The following is a 15385-nucleotide window of genomic DNA, read 5'->3' as shown; positions in this document are numbered from 1 at the left end:
CCAACCCTTTCTTCATGCATGCTCCTCTGAATACTAATGCCCCACCGTCTTTTCATCTGCTCCATAATGATGACCATATGGCTCTTTATGACACACATCAGTACATGTGCACTTCACTTTTAGTCGTTTGATCTGTTTCAAAAATAGATCTGAATCAGGTGTTAATTTCTTTATACTAGTGATCTGACTTTTTCCTGATTTAAAATCTATGAAATCATACTTGTTTAAGCTTTTAGTGTTTTACTGTTGCAGTTTGAAAAAGAGCTTGATGCAGAACTTAACGGAATAAGACTGGTAACCACCCTGTGTATTACCACCTGCATTCAGAACAAATGATTGAGCTATATGCCCAAAAGATCTATTCTTAGCTTTCTGACAATGCATTTTTCAGATAATAAAATTGCTGTTTAAAATTGTTTATCTTGTGAAAGAGGAGACCTTTCCTTAAACCTAGTGACATTATGACAGTGCCCGTTTTAATTCCCTTTTTTATTTGGTTACGTACTTATACTTGACCTCAGAAGACTCGTCCCTGCATACTTAGATGTTTTATAAGGGGAATACATTTTAATGTGTATATTTTATGTCTTCTTCATAAATTTGTATTACACAAAATCTATAAATCACCTTGGTTTTGAAAGCCACTATATAAAGAAAGCTACAGTTGGTCATTTCATTTTAATGAAATATATTCTACTAATAATATTCCTTTTTTGCTTTTTTGTGTGATATCATAAAACAGAATTTGAAAACAGCTGTCTTCATCTGACAGAAGGAAATTAACATGCAAAGGAACCAGTTTCCAAGTAAGTCCTGTTCAAGTTGAGAGACGTCGATTTGAAACAAAATTAAACACATTTTTTGTTATAGTCTTGTTTATAACTAAAATGTAATTACATCAGACGATAAAGTATCTCCATCTGAGATACTGCTGACCCACAGCTATAAGCAGCGCTCTATTATGGATTAAACACTGACCGACTTTGGGGCTCTGGGTAAATAATCACAGCGAACAACCAACACAGACACAAATATCTCCTCACCTTTCATTGTCTTGTGCTCCAATACCACAGACTCTGCTTACTCAACATTTTGAGTAATGATGTCTTCACTAGGGGGTTGATGATGATTAAGTGTTAGATCCTTTGCACCATTCCCTGAGAACTCTTTATCTAAAACAGGCCAATGACACAGCAGGAGTAAAAGAAGATGCCAACTACAAGCTCAGCTTCCAACCAGAACACACTCTGCGTAAGAGAGGAACACAAGTTGCTTATCTACTCGTGGTTAGTTGCCCTTAACCTGCTAAATTGACACATTCATTAAACCTCAAGGTCAAGCAATGAAACAAGGTTTTATACACAGCCTGTTAACATAAGCATTGTTGATGAGGTGCCATTTAAAAAAACAGCAGTGGCACTTACTCAATATTTATAAGAAGAGACAGCTCCAAAATGGAGACTAAAATGGCAGGAAAAAAAACATGAAGGCCGAAAAGTAGGACAGAAAGAGAGACATATTTGAAGCGATAAAAGGGTTGGGAATAATATCTGTCAGGAATATATCGGGTACTTTACACACACAAACAAATATGGCCTTTAGGAGTGACAGCATGAGAGGAGCAGATGACAGCTGGAGGGGCAGACGAGGGCTGTCCCACACTTAAGTCAATGAAGGCTGTTGAGCTTGAGGCAGGGAGCTCAGTTTTCACAAGAGAGGAACCAGTAACATAACCAGCAACTCAAACAGCTTCTCCCACCATTGATGTGCCAATAACACACAACTCTATATTATACTCAATAATTTCACCAGATGACACTACTCTCTCATCACATATTTCTGCATGTATGCTTCCACACAGTCTTCGAGGAATCTGGGGGTCATTATGGGCAACCAACTAAGACTTGCTTACCACATCTACACCATGTCTTGCGCAAGACATGTCTACAACATCTGAAAAATAAAACCCTTTCTCTATGAATATTCTACTCAGCTCTTTGTGCAATAACTTTGCACAGTCTGCTCTTGACTATTGTAATTCCCCACTGACAGGGCTACAATCATGTGCATTTAAACATCTCCAGATGATCCAAAATGCAGCAGCCTGCCTCATTTTTGATCAACCAAAACAGACACAACTATGTGCATAATTCTGTAATGGCTTCCAGTGGCTGCCTGCATCAGATTTAAACCTCTGGCACTCGCCTACAGAGTGGTCAACTCAGCACCTACCTGCCTGAGAATTGTAATCTAGGTCTACAGTCCCTCTCGCCCACTGTGCTGTATTAACACATAGCATCTGGTGATGCCTACACAACACAGAATACGATTCCAAGCAAAGCTTTCCAGCTCAGTGGTCCCATGATGGCAAAATGAGCTACCTAACCCTGCTTGCTCAACAGACTTATCAGAGACACAACTCTTCGGCAACTTTCTATGCAGTTAAAAACAATCTCTGTATGTCTAATGAAACAAGCATTTCTTCTAATGGCACTTGGCTTCAAAAATAGTAATTCACTTGTATGTTGTTTTAGATTAAAAGCATCTGTCAAATAGCCAAATGTAAATATAAATCCCATAATAAAATTACATTAAAAACATTAAATTCTTAATCAATTAGTGAAGCCAAAGTCTACTCCACTGAACCACACCATCACCCTGGATGAATGCAGATGACTCTAAATACAACTTCCTGTTACTTGTAAAAACTCACCAAATGCAATTTACCAAATAGGTATTAATCTGCTGCTGAAAATAAACTCCAAAAAAACAATATTATTATATTATTGTATGACGTATTACTTAAATCAATTAACTTTAAATTTCTGTATATAAAGATCTATACTAACCAAGAGTAGAAAAGTCTCTACGGTACGAAAGGCAGAGCCACACAGGAAGGGTGTGCGTTTCTACATGCAGGTTTCTTCATCTTCACAGAGGCGACAAGGTAAAACTGACAATAAAAATAGATGCATTCATAACACAATAACACACGGCATCACTCATGGAGGAAAATACTTTTACTGTATAGACGTAAAACACAAACATGTACAGTAAAGCCCTAAAGGTTGAGTGTAGCAGCAGGCGTCTGGGTGGACTGACTCCCTTCATTTATTATTAACACAGCCATTTATCCCTAACACACACACACACACACACACACACACACACACACACACACACACACACACACACCACACACACACCACACACACACACACACACACACACACACACACACCTCTGTGCACAATAACAACTTACTACAGCCCACAAACATGCACGTGTGTGTGTGTTTGCATTTAGTGTAGTTAGGTGTACTAAGTGCACAAAATGTGTGTTAGTGAATGTGTGTGTAGGCAGGTGGGTGAGGGGTTATTGTTTGTGTCACCTTAAAAGTGAGCTCCATCTATCAGTGTCAGTAAAGACCAGTGGGTGCCTGACAGGGGGAGTTCTGGCATTTTTTATCACCATTCTGTACCCTTGATCACGAAGGAGAAAAGCTTAGGATGCAACAATAACTCATGAAAGCCATTTATCACCCGAACATCTGCACAGCTCAACTCACACTGTACCATTACAGATCCGGACGAAGAACCAAATGTACAATGAGATGGCGACCGAAGGAAGAGGATGCACAAAAATGCTTTCAGATTTCTTACACTTTTTCGAGCTGCATAAATCTATGAAAGCCAGAATGTGAGCAACTTGTGTCTCGGCAGCAAAAATTCCTTGCAAGTCTACAGTTTATTCTTGCTGGCTCAAACAAAACTGACTGTGGTCATGTTTGCCAGAAGATATACAGGCAGATCTTCTCAGCACGTTTGCATATGTGAAAACACCTGCAGTGTTTGATAACAGATTGGCCTGCTGCATAGAAGAGTCCTTTACAAACTCTGACTGTGTAGAAGAATTATAATAATTCTAATAAAGCATTATCAAGATAGCACGATTTAACTGTATCTATGATCCTATGAATTAGATGTTTTATAGTGAATACCTCTTCTATTTAGGAAACTGATAATATTGTAAATGTAAATACATGATTATTTTAATATTTACTATATCTGTTGGTTATATGTGTTTAATAGATTAATTTATTGTGTGCCCAGCGAGTCAATAGTGATATCACTTGTGCTTTTCCAAGAGTTTAAGAAAAAAAGAAAAAAAAAACAAACAGAAAATTAGAAATTTAGTTTAAGTAGAAACACACAATAATAGCTTCTGATAATAATAACAGCTATATAGTAACATAGCTGGGATTACATCTTTCACAGCCACACAAGAGTCTAGATTGTCTTCTTTTATTAGAAATCATAATTAATAAGAAATTGGTTCATGGTATTTACTACTTTTTAATACTATTTACATTTGTAATGGCTGTGTAGTGGCTCTGTCTGCAAGCAGCACTAAAACAAAGTGAATACTTCACCTCAATCTTGAGCATGTTCTACTGCAGACATGCTACATTTCCTGTGTTTTGCAGTCTCAGCTGTGTCAGCTACCCACATGTGTGGCTCCTTATCAAACAGGCAGTCGTGGCACTGATATCAGACTCCCTCATCCACTTCGCCCTGGGCCTGTATCTGTCAGACTAGATACAGGAAGGACACTTCAGCACTGAGCCAATAGGACAGTTGTCCCCTATAGGGGGGCAGAGAGGTTTGTAGGGTTCTAAACCACTTGTCAGGATTAAGTGGAGCACAGCAAGATACATGGGTGTTCAGAGCAAAATCTCTAAGTATCAGTTCAAGAGAATGCTTACTGGGCCAAGCAGATAATATTATTTGCAGCACTTTGGAATAATATGCAGTTCTTCTTTCCTGCTTTTCATCCAGAAAGTCATTACACTCCCTGTTTACAAATATTTTATTACTTGCTGGGTCAAAGCAGCAAGAAATACCCTTGCTGCACAGTCCTCCTGAACAGGTGGTGCAATCATGCTGAGTAACAATGTGACTCAGCAAATACGCTAAATGAGTGCAGCCATAAACCCCAACTTATCACCACACTGTAGACTTTCTATAACCTTGCTACAATGACCCTATGTTTGTAAAGCTCTGCAGACTTACTCTGCATGTTAAAGCCAGACACAAATGATGAGATTTCTCTTGCTTCAGGCTACAATGATATGCAGTGCTAAACTATAAATCACAGTAATACTGTACAATGCAGCATGATGTATTTTGCCATTACTCTCTCTCTCTCTCTCTCTCTCTCTCTCAGAGCTGTAATCTAACATGCAGAGTCACTGTTCTAAGCAGGGTTCTGTCACTGCAATGCAATACAATACAGCAGCTTAGAGTCCCACCTGGGAGTCTCTGAGGAGTCTCCTCCCAGAGTTCAGATGAGAAAAGGGGGGTGCAGAACGCTGTGTGCTGCGTAATAATAATCCCTGGTTTTATAAACCATCCCAACAGCTGCCAACTCCAGCCTAAACACACTCAAGCTCTAAGTCTGCCTCCCCTTACACTGTCCTCAGAGTAAGCCTCTCCACTCAGAGCACTACAGTTCACTGTCAGGCCCCCACTCCATCCCACCGTTCACTCCCCATCTTTCCACAGTGGGCCTGAAGGCTGTGTGTGCATACTGATTTTGACTCTAGAGTCTAGACGAAAATTATGCCATGTATTTGAGTGCTGGCAGAGAGAGACGACAGCTGTGTATATATTAGGGTGAAAAAGCCAAACAGTTTAACTTTTTGTCAAGTGTAGCAGTGTGTAGACAGAGTGCGTGTGCATGCACACACACACACACACACACACACACACACCATCCAATTTAGGTGTGAAATCCAGAAGCTTAAATGTATACAATATCCCCTCTTTGCTTGAGGGTAACACTAGAGCTCAATATTGAAGTCCAGTTACATGGTAGCTTTAATGAGGTGATACCACTATCCACTGGACCACAGCTAAAATATACTTAATTTACTTCGCTTCTCTAGTTCTCCCTCAATTTCATTCCTCCATTCCTGCTTCGAGTGTAACCTCAAAACCACTCTCATATACTGTGTTCAAGATAGCAGCCATTTTAAGTAATTCTCCACTGCAATGCAGGCAGATACTGTACACACACCTCTATGGAATAGCCTTCCACAGAGGTGTGTGTGCATGTGTGTATCCCAAAAGTATAAATGCCTCTCTTGATGACTAATAACAGAATTAATAGGGTTAGTGTTAAGGGACACAGGACATTCATCACCAGGATTAAATGAAGCTATGTTCTGCTCTGTGCTCAAATCAATCCAAATGTAGCCAATCAATTACTGTTCTGAAGGCTTAAAGGTAGACATGGATTCAGGAGAAATTAATATCATGGACCAGAATACAAATTGTGTTCTGTTTAATGGCTAGTACAACCTCTGGCCTTGGCTGATTCTCTTTGATATCCACACGATACAAAAATCTCTCTTGTTGCCTCATCATAAATAATCACAGCCATGACAGTCTCATTATAGGCAATCAATATCATTTGCTGTGATAAAAAAATGGCTGACACCAGGCCAGAAAGATATGATGATGGAGAAACACTAACATTAATCACTTAAGCCAAGAAGATTACCCAGTATTGCTTAATTAGAAATCTCCCGCAGGGTAAAGAGAGGAGAGAGCAGAGCGGGATATACTGTACTCATCTGCCCAGCACAGCCTCTCTCAGCAGTTAAGTACGAAAAGGTCAAGCTCTCAATTTCAAACTGAATGAGAACAAGCCTTACCTTGAAGCAGGTGGTTATGGAGAACACAGTACATAATGAATATTAATGGAAAAGGGATGTACAATTATAATAATCGAGCAGTTTGAAGCTCAAAATAATGAAAGTGTTATTTAGATCATGAAAGTTGAGGTACTCATTTTGGTTACTTTTCATGTTTTTTTAATTATTCAACCTGAGGAACAGCAACACCACACGAAATTTACTGCAGATAAGAGCAGGTAACAAACACGTGTTTTATGTGTGCAAACACATTGGAAAATGTTGATCTTATGACTCATATTTTAGTCGACAGCAAAAATAAAGGTACTGGCCTCACTTTTCTTATACTTTTGAAGGGGAGTGTATGTTTCCAGTGTGCTCTTTCAACCTGCCCAGTGTTTTGCCTGTTGCTTGTTGTTGCTTTTTTTTTTTTCGCACTCCACTTTCCACTGCTTTCTCAACCGGTCGTGGCAGATGGCCACCCACCCTGACACTGGTTCTGCTGATAGTTTTTTCAGTTAAAGGTTGATTCTTCTTTCCACTGGCACCAAGTGCTTGTAATGTCTTTTGTTTGTTTGTTTTTCTCTATTATTCTGTAAGGTTTTACTATGTAAAGCCCTGAGATGATTTTGCTGTGACGTGGTGCTACATAAACAAAAATGTCATTTCATTAAACTGAATTTAATTCTCAAGTGACCACTTTCCCATTGTCACAGTGTTTACACTCAGTCATTTGATATATTGCTATTATGAAAATACCAATTAGAGCCACTTTGATGTCTGCCACTAAGCCACTGAAGCATTTTGTACATGCTGCTTGTTGTCAAACTGTGAGGGTTTTGTAGCAATACAAATATAGGCAACAGTACTAACAATAACTGCATTTGTTCCATTTTTATTGTGATGCACAATCCTCAGTTAACATCGACCAACAAACAATTTCATTTCCCCATGAAAACAATGGCTGCTTGAAAGAGAGAAGAACCAATTCTGGCTCTCTATGGTGATTCTGTCATCAATGGAAAGATAATGAGGCCACACTGACAGCCTCCTCCAAAGGGATAATCTTCTGCAATAAGCAGAAGGAAGGGCATAAACAGGTACTTTCCAAGGAAACGGAGCCAAATTTAGCTCCCACTTCCAGTTAGGAAAAGCACAAAAAGACAAGGTCTGACCTCGTATTCACCCTTCTTACAAAGATAAACACATGTTCAGAGTTGAAAATTATTGTGTCACTGTATCCTTCCAGATCCTGAGATGAATTTTGATTTAAGACAAGGTTGCAACTAATCATTTTCATTATTAATTATTCTGCTAATTAATTTCTTAAATGATCAAATTTGGATTATGTTCCTAAATTCATAATGTAAAGATTTGCTGATTTCTGCTATGTTGTAAACTGAATGAATGTGTGTTTTTGAAAAAGAACTTGCCCTGGAACTGAGCATGTGTTTAATTCAGTATTTTCTCATTCGCTTCTCCTCCATGTCCTGTCCACTAAGGCTGTCTATGCCGGACCATCAATCATCCTGAGATCTCCCCTCTACATGCTCCGATCTAGATGTTGTGGCTCTAAATTTGTCTTTCGTTCTGTAGTCCCAGCCACTTTTTGTTCCTCCTCCATGTGTGTGTTCATTTCCTTCTTCCTACAGTATGCGTATGAATGATATGCTTGAGCTTTACCTTTGTAAGTCTCTTTCCAGGTATTCATAGAAAGAATGTTGTCTGGCTCAAAACCTATATTTTCATGGTGCATGGAAGTTGCATGACATACTCCTAGATAATCTGCATATGTTACATTACATTATTATGTAATGAAATGTAATGAAACTCTCATCTTGCTTGTTCACACTATAAATCTACTACTATTTTTCTTTATTCCAATCTTTTCTGGGAAATATTCTTATGAATAGAATACCACTGGGTTTTGAGCTGTTGTCGGTCTGATAAAAAACAGGATCTAAAATATCACATAAACAATTAGTCAGAGCCATTGTTGCACAAGACTATCAAACTGTCTTACTTACCCTCAAACACCGGCGACTACCCACAGAAATGTAAACCAAGCTACAACATCTACATTTGTTACTAAAACAAATACCATAGTAGCACCCTATGGGAACCTGCTATGGTGGACCTCAAAATAGTGTATAATTACAGTAAGATGCTATATATAAGGAAGTACAAACTCGTGAATAAGTGTACCTCCAGATGAGGATAAAAAAAAACTTAGATTAAATAGCCTCACTTTGGATTTATAGTGGAACTGTAAGAAAATTCATGTTCTAAAACCTATTTGTGAGAAAGTGAAGCATCTCACTGACTCAAAAAGGACATCAGCAATACACAGAGCATGGCTGCACAGTGATCAGTGTCTAGGTGAGACCAGTTTAATACGGAGTCAGGCAACAGGGAATAGCTCCAGCCAGGATCCATGCCCGTCTGCAATGTTACCCAAGTGATTTATACAGACTGAGCTGGACAGTGGAGAGAATTTTACAGCACTGGAGAACAACTCTCTCCTGACAGCCAGCTCTCTCACTGGCACAACCAATCTATAGAAAGAGGATAAATCTTAGGAGAGGAACTGAATAGATGATGGAGGCAGGAGAGGAGTTGAGAAGTAGAAGGAGGAATGATAACATTGTGGGTAAGACATCTATCCTCACAATAAAAAAGAGGAGGAAGAACAAGAGTGGTAGTCAGTCATTAATCTAAGAAGAGGGGAAATGCAGTCCCATAAATCATTCTAGCTGGTTGGTAAACAACAAAGCACTGATTTCCAGGTAATAATGGAAATATGTGCAGAGTCCCATAGATATAAATGTTTCATAGTTGGTGCACTATTAACGTGCATGCTTGAATTGCTGATTAGATCGAATTACCAGTTCATACTAAGCCATGCCTAAAATTCACTTTACAAAAACTGACATACAGCCTGCAAGGAGATACATTCAGCATCTCTTGAGACAAAAATAAACCCGAAATGCTAATTCAAAAGGGTAGATGAGCACCATATGCAATACCTTAGTTACACTAGATGATAATGGATCAGCAAGCTTCAAATGATGAAAGGAGCCATTAAGCCAACATTTAGTTACACTGAGGCAATTTGCATAAATATCTGAAATAAAAGCTGCAGTCGAGCAATTTAGAGGCAAGGAAAAGGGAGGACAGGATTGAGAGGTGAAGATAAAATTGCAGGCAAATCTCTATGAGAGAAGGTGACAGTTGCATTAAGTTGTAAAGCAATCCCTGGGGTTCAGAGCAAGGTTAAGAGAACAGGACATATTGAGGACGCCGGGGCAATATAATTGAACATGAGAACAAAGAGTGGGCAGAGACAGGGAGGATAGGAAAGAAGATGGCGCATGTCTGTGATACAGTCTCATAATATCAACATCACAGAGGCCACTGATAATAGACTCAAACCTTTGCTAGCTGATCTGTACAGGGTACAATACATGATGTTGAAACCCTGAGGCGAGAACTATTGATATGCTGACAACAGTAAAAATTCCTCTGGGAATTGCAGTGAAGCATTAAAAGGACATAAACCTAATTACATAAAAATGATACATTTTGTGGACTCATGGGGGAATAACTACACCGACACCAAAACTGAGACAGATTTTAGCAACTGCTGCTGACCTTGAAGTCTTGTTAGGGATTTGAACCATGTCTACCCCTTCAGATCAGATTAAAGCTTCAGATAACATACAGCACTGGGAAAAAACAATGAGCACCTACCTTTGAGTTGGTCAGCCACCACACTTGGTCCTATTCTCTCATTGACCTGTCCGTCTTCATGCTGGTATCGTTCATCTAGGAAGTTGGCAGTGGCCTGTGACAAATGGACCTTCCCAGCCACTCCTAGTTGTTCCATTAGGTTGGCGAGGTTTACATCGTTTGACCAAACATCAAACTTGAAACGTTTCATGCCCAGGATACCACAAAGCACAGTACCAGTGTGGACGCCCACCCTCATGTTTACCATCTCCCTCTTCTCCTGGCAGAACTGTTCAATAGCTTGGATCATGCCAAGGCCCATCTCCACACAGCAATAGGCATGGTCTGGCCTGGGTTCAGGACAACCAGCCACACAGTAGTAACAGTCTCCTAAAGTGCTGATCTTTTCACACCCAGTGAGCTCACACAGTCTATCAAAACGTCCAAACAAGTTGTTCAGAAGCCCTACAAGGGCATGAGCAGATTTGTTGGCAGACATTTTTGTAAAACCCACAATATCTGCAAAGAGGATGCTGACAGGCTCCATCCGCTTCATGTTGAAGGGTCTGAAGATGATCTGGCCTCGAGGGATGGAGGTTTTCTTACGCTTGTTGTTTTTAGGGCTGGAGATGGCAGCTGCTGCACCACTAGTGGAGTATCTTTTAACAGAGTTATCACCTATCTCCTCATCACCCTGCTTCATCAGTTCATCAGCAACAATTCGAGGCATGACAGAATGGATCATTCGCTCTTTCAGGGCTTTCTCCACCTCCAGATCTTTGCCATGCATGATAGCTTGCCCCACCTTAAGGAACGTGCTGCGTGAACGCACCTCTGACATGATGAACAGATGGATGCCTATGGCATGGGCACAGAGGTGTAGCAAAGCTTTAGCTGGGCCGAGCCAACTCAGCATATCCCAGTCTGATTGAGAAGCTATGCTCCAGCTCTCTTCTTCCTGGATTAGGTGCAACCAGCCCAAACACTCAAAAAAGGCAGAGTACAGGAGCCCAAGTAGGACAGAAGCATAGAGGCGAATATGAAGAACACTGTACAGCAACAAAAGAACCTCGATACACAGAGAGAAGGTTCCTACAGGAGAAAGGCAAGGAGTCCAGGTGCCACTGCCCACAAGCTTTTCAAAGGACAGATTGTATGTGGGACCCATGCCACTGAACTCTTCTTCATCAAGTGTAGGTGTCGGAGCCTCTGGGTCCCTGTAGCCTGATGTCTGGATCTGGGGGGCCAGAGTGAGGATGAAGGTTACAACAATAAGCAGCAGAGATGCTTGGTTGTAGAAGGAGGAGTAGAGCTTGGTGAATGTTAAGAGGAAGAGGAGGAGGCAGAAAAGGAGGAAGGATGCAGTGGGAATGAGAAAAACATTCCTATCACAGCGTGAAGGATTGGCAGCAAAATAAAATCCCCAGAGGATGCTAGCAGCAATCAAGTAAAAGAGCACATAGCGAAAGCGCCGCTGGGTCTGAGGGAAACACCGTTCTCTACATGCCTCCTCCAGGATCGAAGAGTCAAACTTTGGGTCCCAGAAATGACCTGCAGATCTTTCAAAAAGCTGAGGCATCTTCTTATGTGTACGAAAAGTCTTGACCGCCGGCCTCCTGACTCCAGACTCCCCGGAACTGCAGCTGGAAGAGATGCTGTACTTGCAGTGCTTCGATCCCCCGATGAAGCCTGCCCCAATTGAACCCAGTGGCCCGCCTCCATGCTTGTGCTTTACACTGCTGCCAATCTTCACTGAGACGCCTCCATCTCCACTTGAGTCACAGCTCACTTCTGTGTTGTGAGGCAAGAGCTGTTGATGTTGGGGGGATGCCATGTTGCTTTTATCTATTCAAAATCAGAAACTATGTTGACTTTAGGGACAGTTACTTACAAAGTAGATAAAGAAGTGAGATAAAGTATGATCCACTGTATAGCAACTATGGAAACGATTGCTCAATCTAAAAAAGGATAGCACAAACAATAAACCTTTTCAGAAGAAATGTCCACTCAGAAATGTAGTGGCTGCAGAAACACTGGCAGACCTTCCAAAGATTTGTAGTAGTTCATTACTGCCCTTCTTGACGTCAATCCCTGCATTCCTCTGCGTTCCCGTCTGTTTTGACGCACTTGAGACTGCAAGGTTCATTCGTCGTCTGCTCTGTTCCAATCCAAGTTCACTCAGCTGTCTGCACACTGCTTCACTCATTGGAAAAAATCATGGACCATACAAAATGGGTGCGTAAAAGGAAAATTTTAAAGCGAAAAAACAAAAAAAAAAGTGTTTTAGTATTAGTTATTGACACGTCATCTCCAAAAGTATGAGCAAGTAAATCTAGTTATACTGTGTTGCTGAATTCAGTGCTGGTGCAAGCCTCCAAATTCCCTCTTATCCATTCAATTTTCCATGCTCCTCAATTCCACTGGGAGTGTAGAGCATCACATACAAAACCAAACCACGTTTTGTTTACAAGACTGAGCTTAAATCTAGATCTAAAATTAATTCTCAGAAGAGTTCTCTTGCGTCTGACAACTTGCTGTGTTGATGGAAAAGGTCAGTTTCCAGCATTACTGCGCAGGTCAACTCCAACTAACATATGAACGCAGAAACTGCCACCACAGCTTTTATTTATGCCAACATGCTCCTTGCTGTGCACGGCCTTATCGGTGCTACCGTGGACGCAGCCCCGTCCTTTCCTGGCTTTCCACTCCGGAGTATCCACCGCTGCTTTGTCTCCAAACGCAGTGGCAATATTGTGCACCGAGGTCTGCAGGAGACAAGCGCATGAGACGCATAAGACACTAGATCTGAAACTGTGTTTTATTGCATGAGCTATATACTGTCAATGACTCGCGCGTAAACACGCTCCTCCACACCTCCAAAGCTATGCACCAATCAGTTTGTGTTCAGTGTTGCATCGGTATTGCTTTGTATCCACAGACACCAAATGTCGCCAGTTCATCCTCGCGGTGCGCCCTAGAAAAATGTCCAAATTGTCCAGATATTTCGAGCATACAGGTTCCAGACTGAATATTCACTCTCAGCCGGACAGTTGTGAAAAAAACCCAACACTGAGTAGTCTACACCGAGTACCGTCCAGTCCCACCTTTTCTCTGAAGTAAAGTTTGCCCACGGCAGCTCGGTGCCCCTCTCATTGGCAGGCGTCGAAAGCCCAGAGGAAGTCGGGCTAATTAAAAGGACTCCACCTCCGCTGGACGCCCCCTACACCACAGTCCCATGGGTCAACGCAGAGTGCAGCCCTTGATCCAACCCCTTTACTTGAATTACATGAAATGCACAATCCATATATATGGATATCTCCAAATATCTCCCAATTAATCCAGGACGAATTTGATGGATTAGGGCTGCTGCATCGTCCAGTGTTTCAATTTTCTGCACAGTGATGTCTTATCTTCGTTATCTAAACATCATCTGCGTATCACGGCAGCGTCTGCACCTGCATAAAACGCTGCGCTATCCAGGTGCCGTGGACAGCGCAGTGGCCGCTGCCGCCTCCATCTTCTGTGCTCTGACAGCCGTCCGGCCGGAAAAAAAAGTGTGTGTGTGTGTGTGTGTGTGTGTGTAGGTGAGTGTAAAGTGCCCCAGAAAATGATCATGCTTTCCGTTCTTTCTTTCATAAGAAACCCCCATTACACCTTCTTCAAACAGTAGCACTGACACACCTACAAATTAAAACAGCTTGTTGCCCTCTCTTTTTCTGATTCACTGCTCCAATTACTCTAATGATGCAAAACATCAGTGTAAAACATGAAATCCGTGCCAGATATTTAGGCTATTTGCCCCAAAGGTTTTTACTCTTCCTATTTTACTTGTACCTGTACGTTAAAGCTCACAGATTCTAGTCATATACCTTTTAACAAAAACAGAGCTGCCTTTTTAATACCATTTATTTTGAAAACAATTTGTCGTTCTTCCGTTTCTGAGGTTAGTGTTGACTTGACGCTGCCGTCGGCAGACGAATGGAGAAGAAAGGCGACTGGTGGGAGGAGACGGAAACTGTGGAGGTACGTGCACGCACTTGAAGGTAGCGAGCACGTATTTTAGGGAAGGGTGGGATCGTGTTTTGGTTGCAATCAGCATAATAATAATAATGCATCTATTAGCCACATCAGCACATAGACTACAGACTCCAGCTTTAGTGCTGTATTCCTTATTTAATTGGCTGAGAGAAATATTAAACAGCAGCCCTCAGTGGTTTTACAGAATAGTCAAGGAATCAACTCTGCCTTCTAAAAATTTAATTTCTAGACAACTTAAATACAACTGTGATTAAATGTGTTCAAACCCTCTTGCAATACAGGTGATGTTGGAGTGTGTTCCTTCAAAACAGGATGAAAACAGACTCTCTCCACATTTAGACATAGTGTTGAGTTTGGGGGCAGTTTGCATTGTACTAAAACTTGTTTGCATGGCTTAAACACATTTCAGATTACAAGAATTATTTTGGGATGAAGAGAGTGATCATTCAGTTGATAAGACAATGCAGTTGTGTAAGTGCCACTGCAGTGTCGGTATGGTGTTTGTGCACTGTATTATATTCTGATTTATGCAAAGAAGAATGCAAGTGTGTCTGTTTTTATGAGACTACAACCTCAAAAAGATTTTATTATTTGATAAGAATGCACTTTATAAAGGATTGATGAAGCAGAAGATTTCGTGTTTAAAATAATGTATAAAAAACAACAAAATCTTTTTATTTACCTGAAGCCCAGTGTGTGATTGCCTTGTGATAGTTGTTGTTGGTTCTCTTTAACATGGTTGATGCATTAAAAAGCGGCTTTAATGTTTGAGTATGAACTGTAAATTATTTCCCTCAGTTAGTCTCTTTACAGTCTTTGTACGGTAATGTTTTGGGAATTGGAAATGCACTCACATGTTGGATCTAAGTCCATGTTTTTAGGAAAAAACCTTTATCACCAACACATTCAATACACCCAACA

General features: G+C 40.8%; 1 protein-coding gene across 3 annotated transcripts in view; it reads right to left on the bottom strand.

Annotated features, from left to right (window-relative positions):
• Window positions 1-13957, bottom strand: part of LOC113156047 (adenylate cyclase type 9) — a 33358-nt gene extending 19401 nt beyond the window's left edge. Inside the window, exons 1-2 of one of the 3 annotated variants that reach the window (XM_026350881.1) lie at window positions 13301-13957; window positions 10448-13191 (exon numbers count right to left, since the gene is read on the bottom strand). In XM_026350881.1, coding sequence (XP_026206666.1) covers window positions 10448-12260 — 1813 coding nt within the window. In that variant the 5' untranslated portion in view covers window positions 12261-13191; window positions 13301-13957. Of the gene's footprint in view, window positions 1-10447 lie in introns of all 3 variants that reach the window. The other 2 variants (XM_026350891.1, XM_026350872.1) reach the window with 2 other exon arrangements.
• Between the last annotated feature and the right edge of the window lie 1428 nt (window positions 13958-15385).

Source organism: Anabas testudineus, chromosome 8, assembly GCF_900324465.2.
Source record: "Anabas testudineus chromosome 8, fAnaTes1.2, whole genome shotgun sequence".
Lineage (NCBI taxonomy): Eukaryota > Metazoa > Chordata > Actinopteri > Anabantiformes > Anabantidae > Anabas > Anabas testudineus.
The sequence above is the reverse complement of the archived record's forward strand: the minus strand, read 5'-3'. Positions and strand labels throughout refer to the sequence as shown.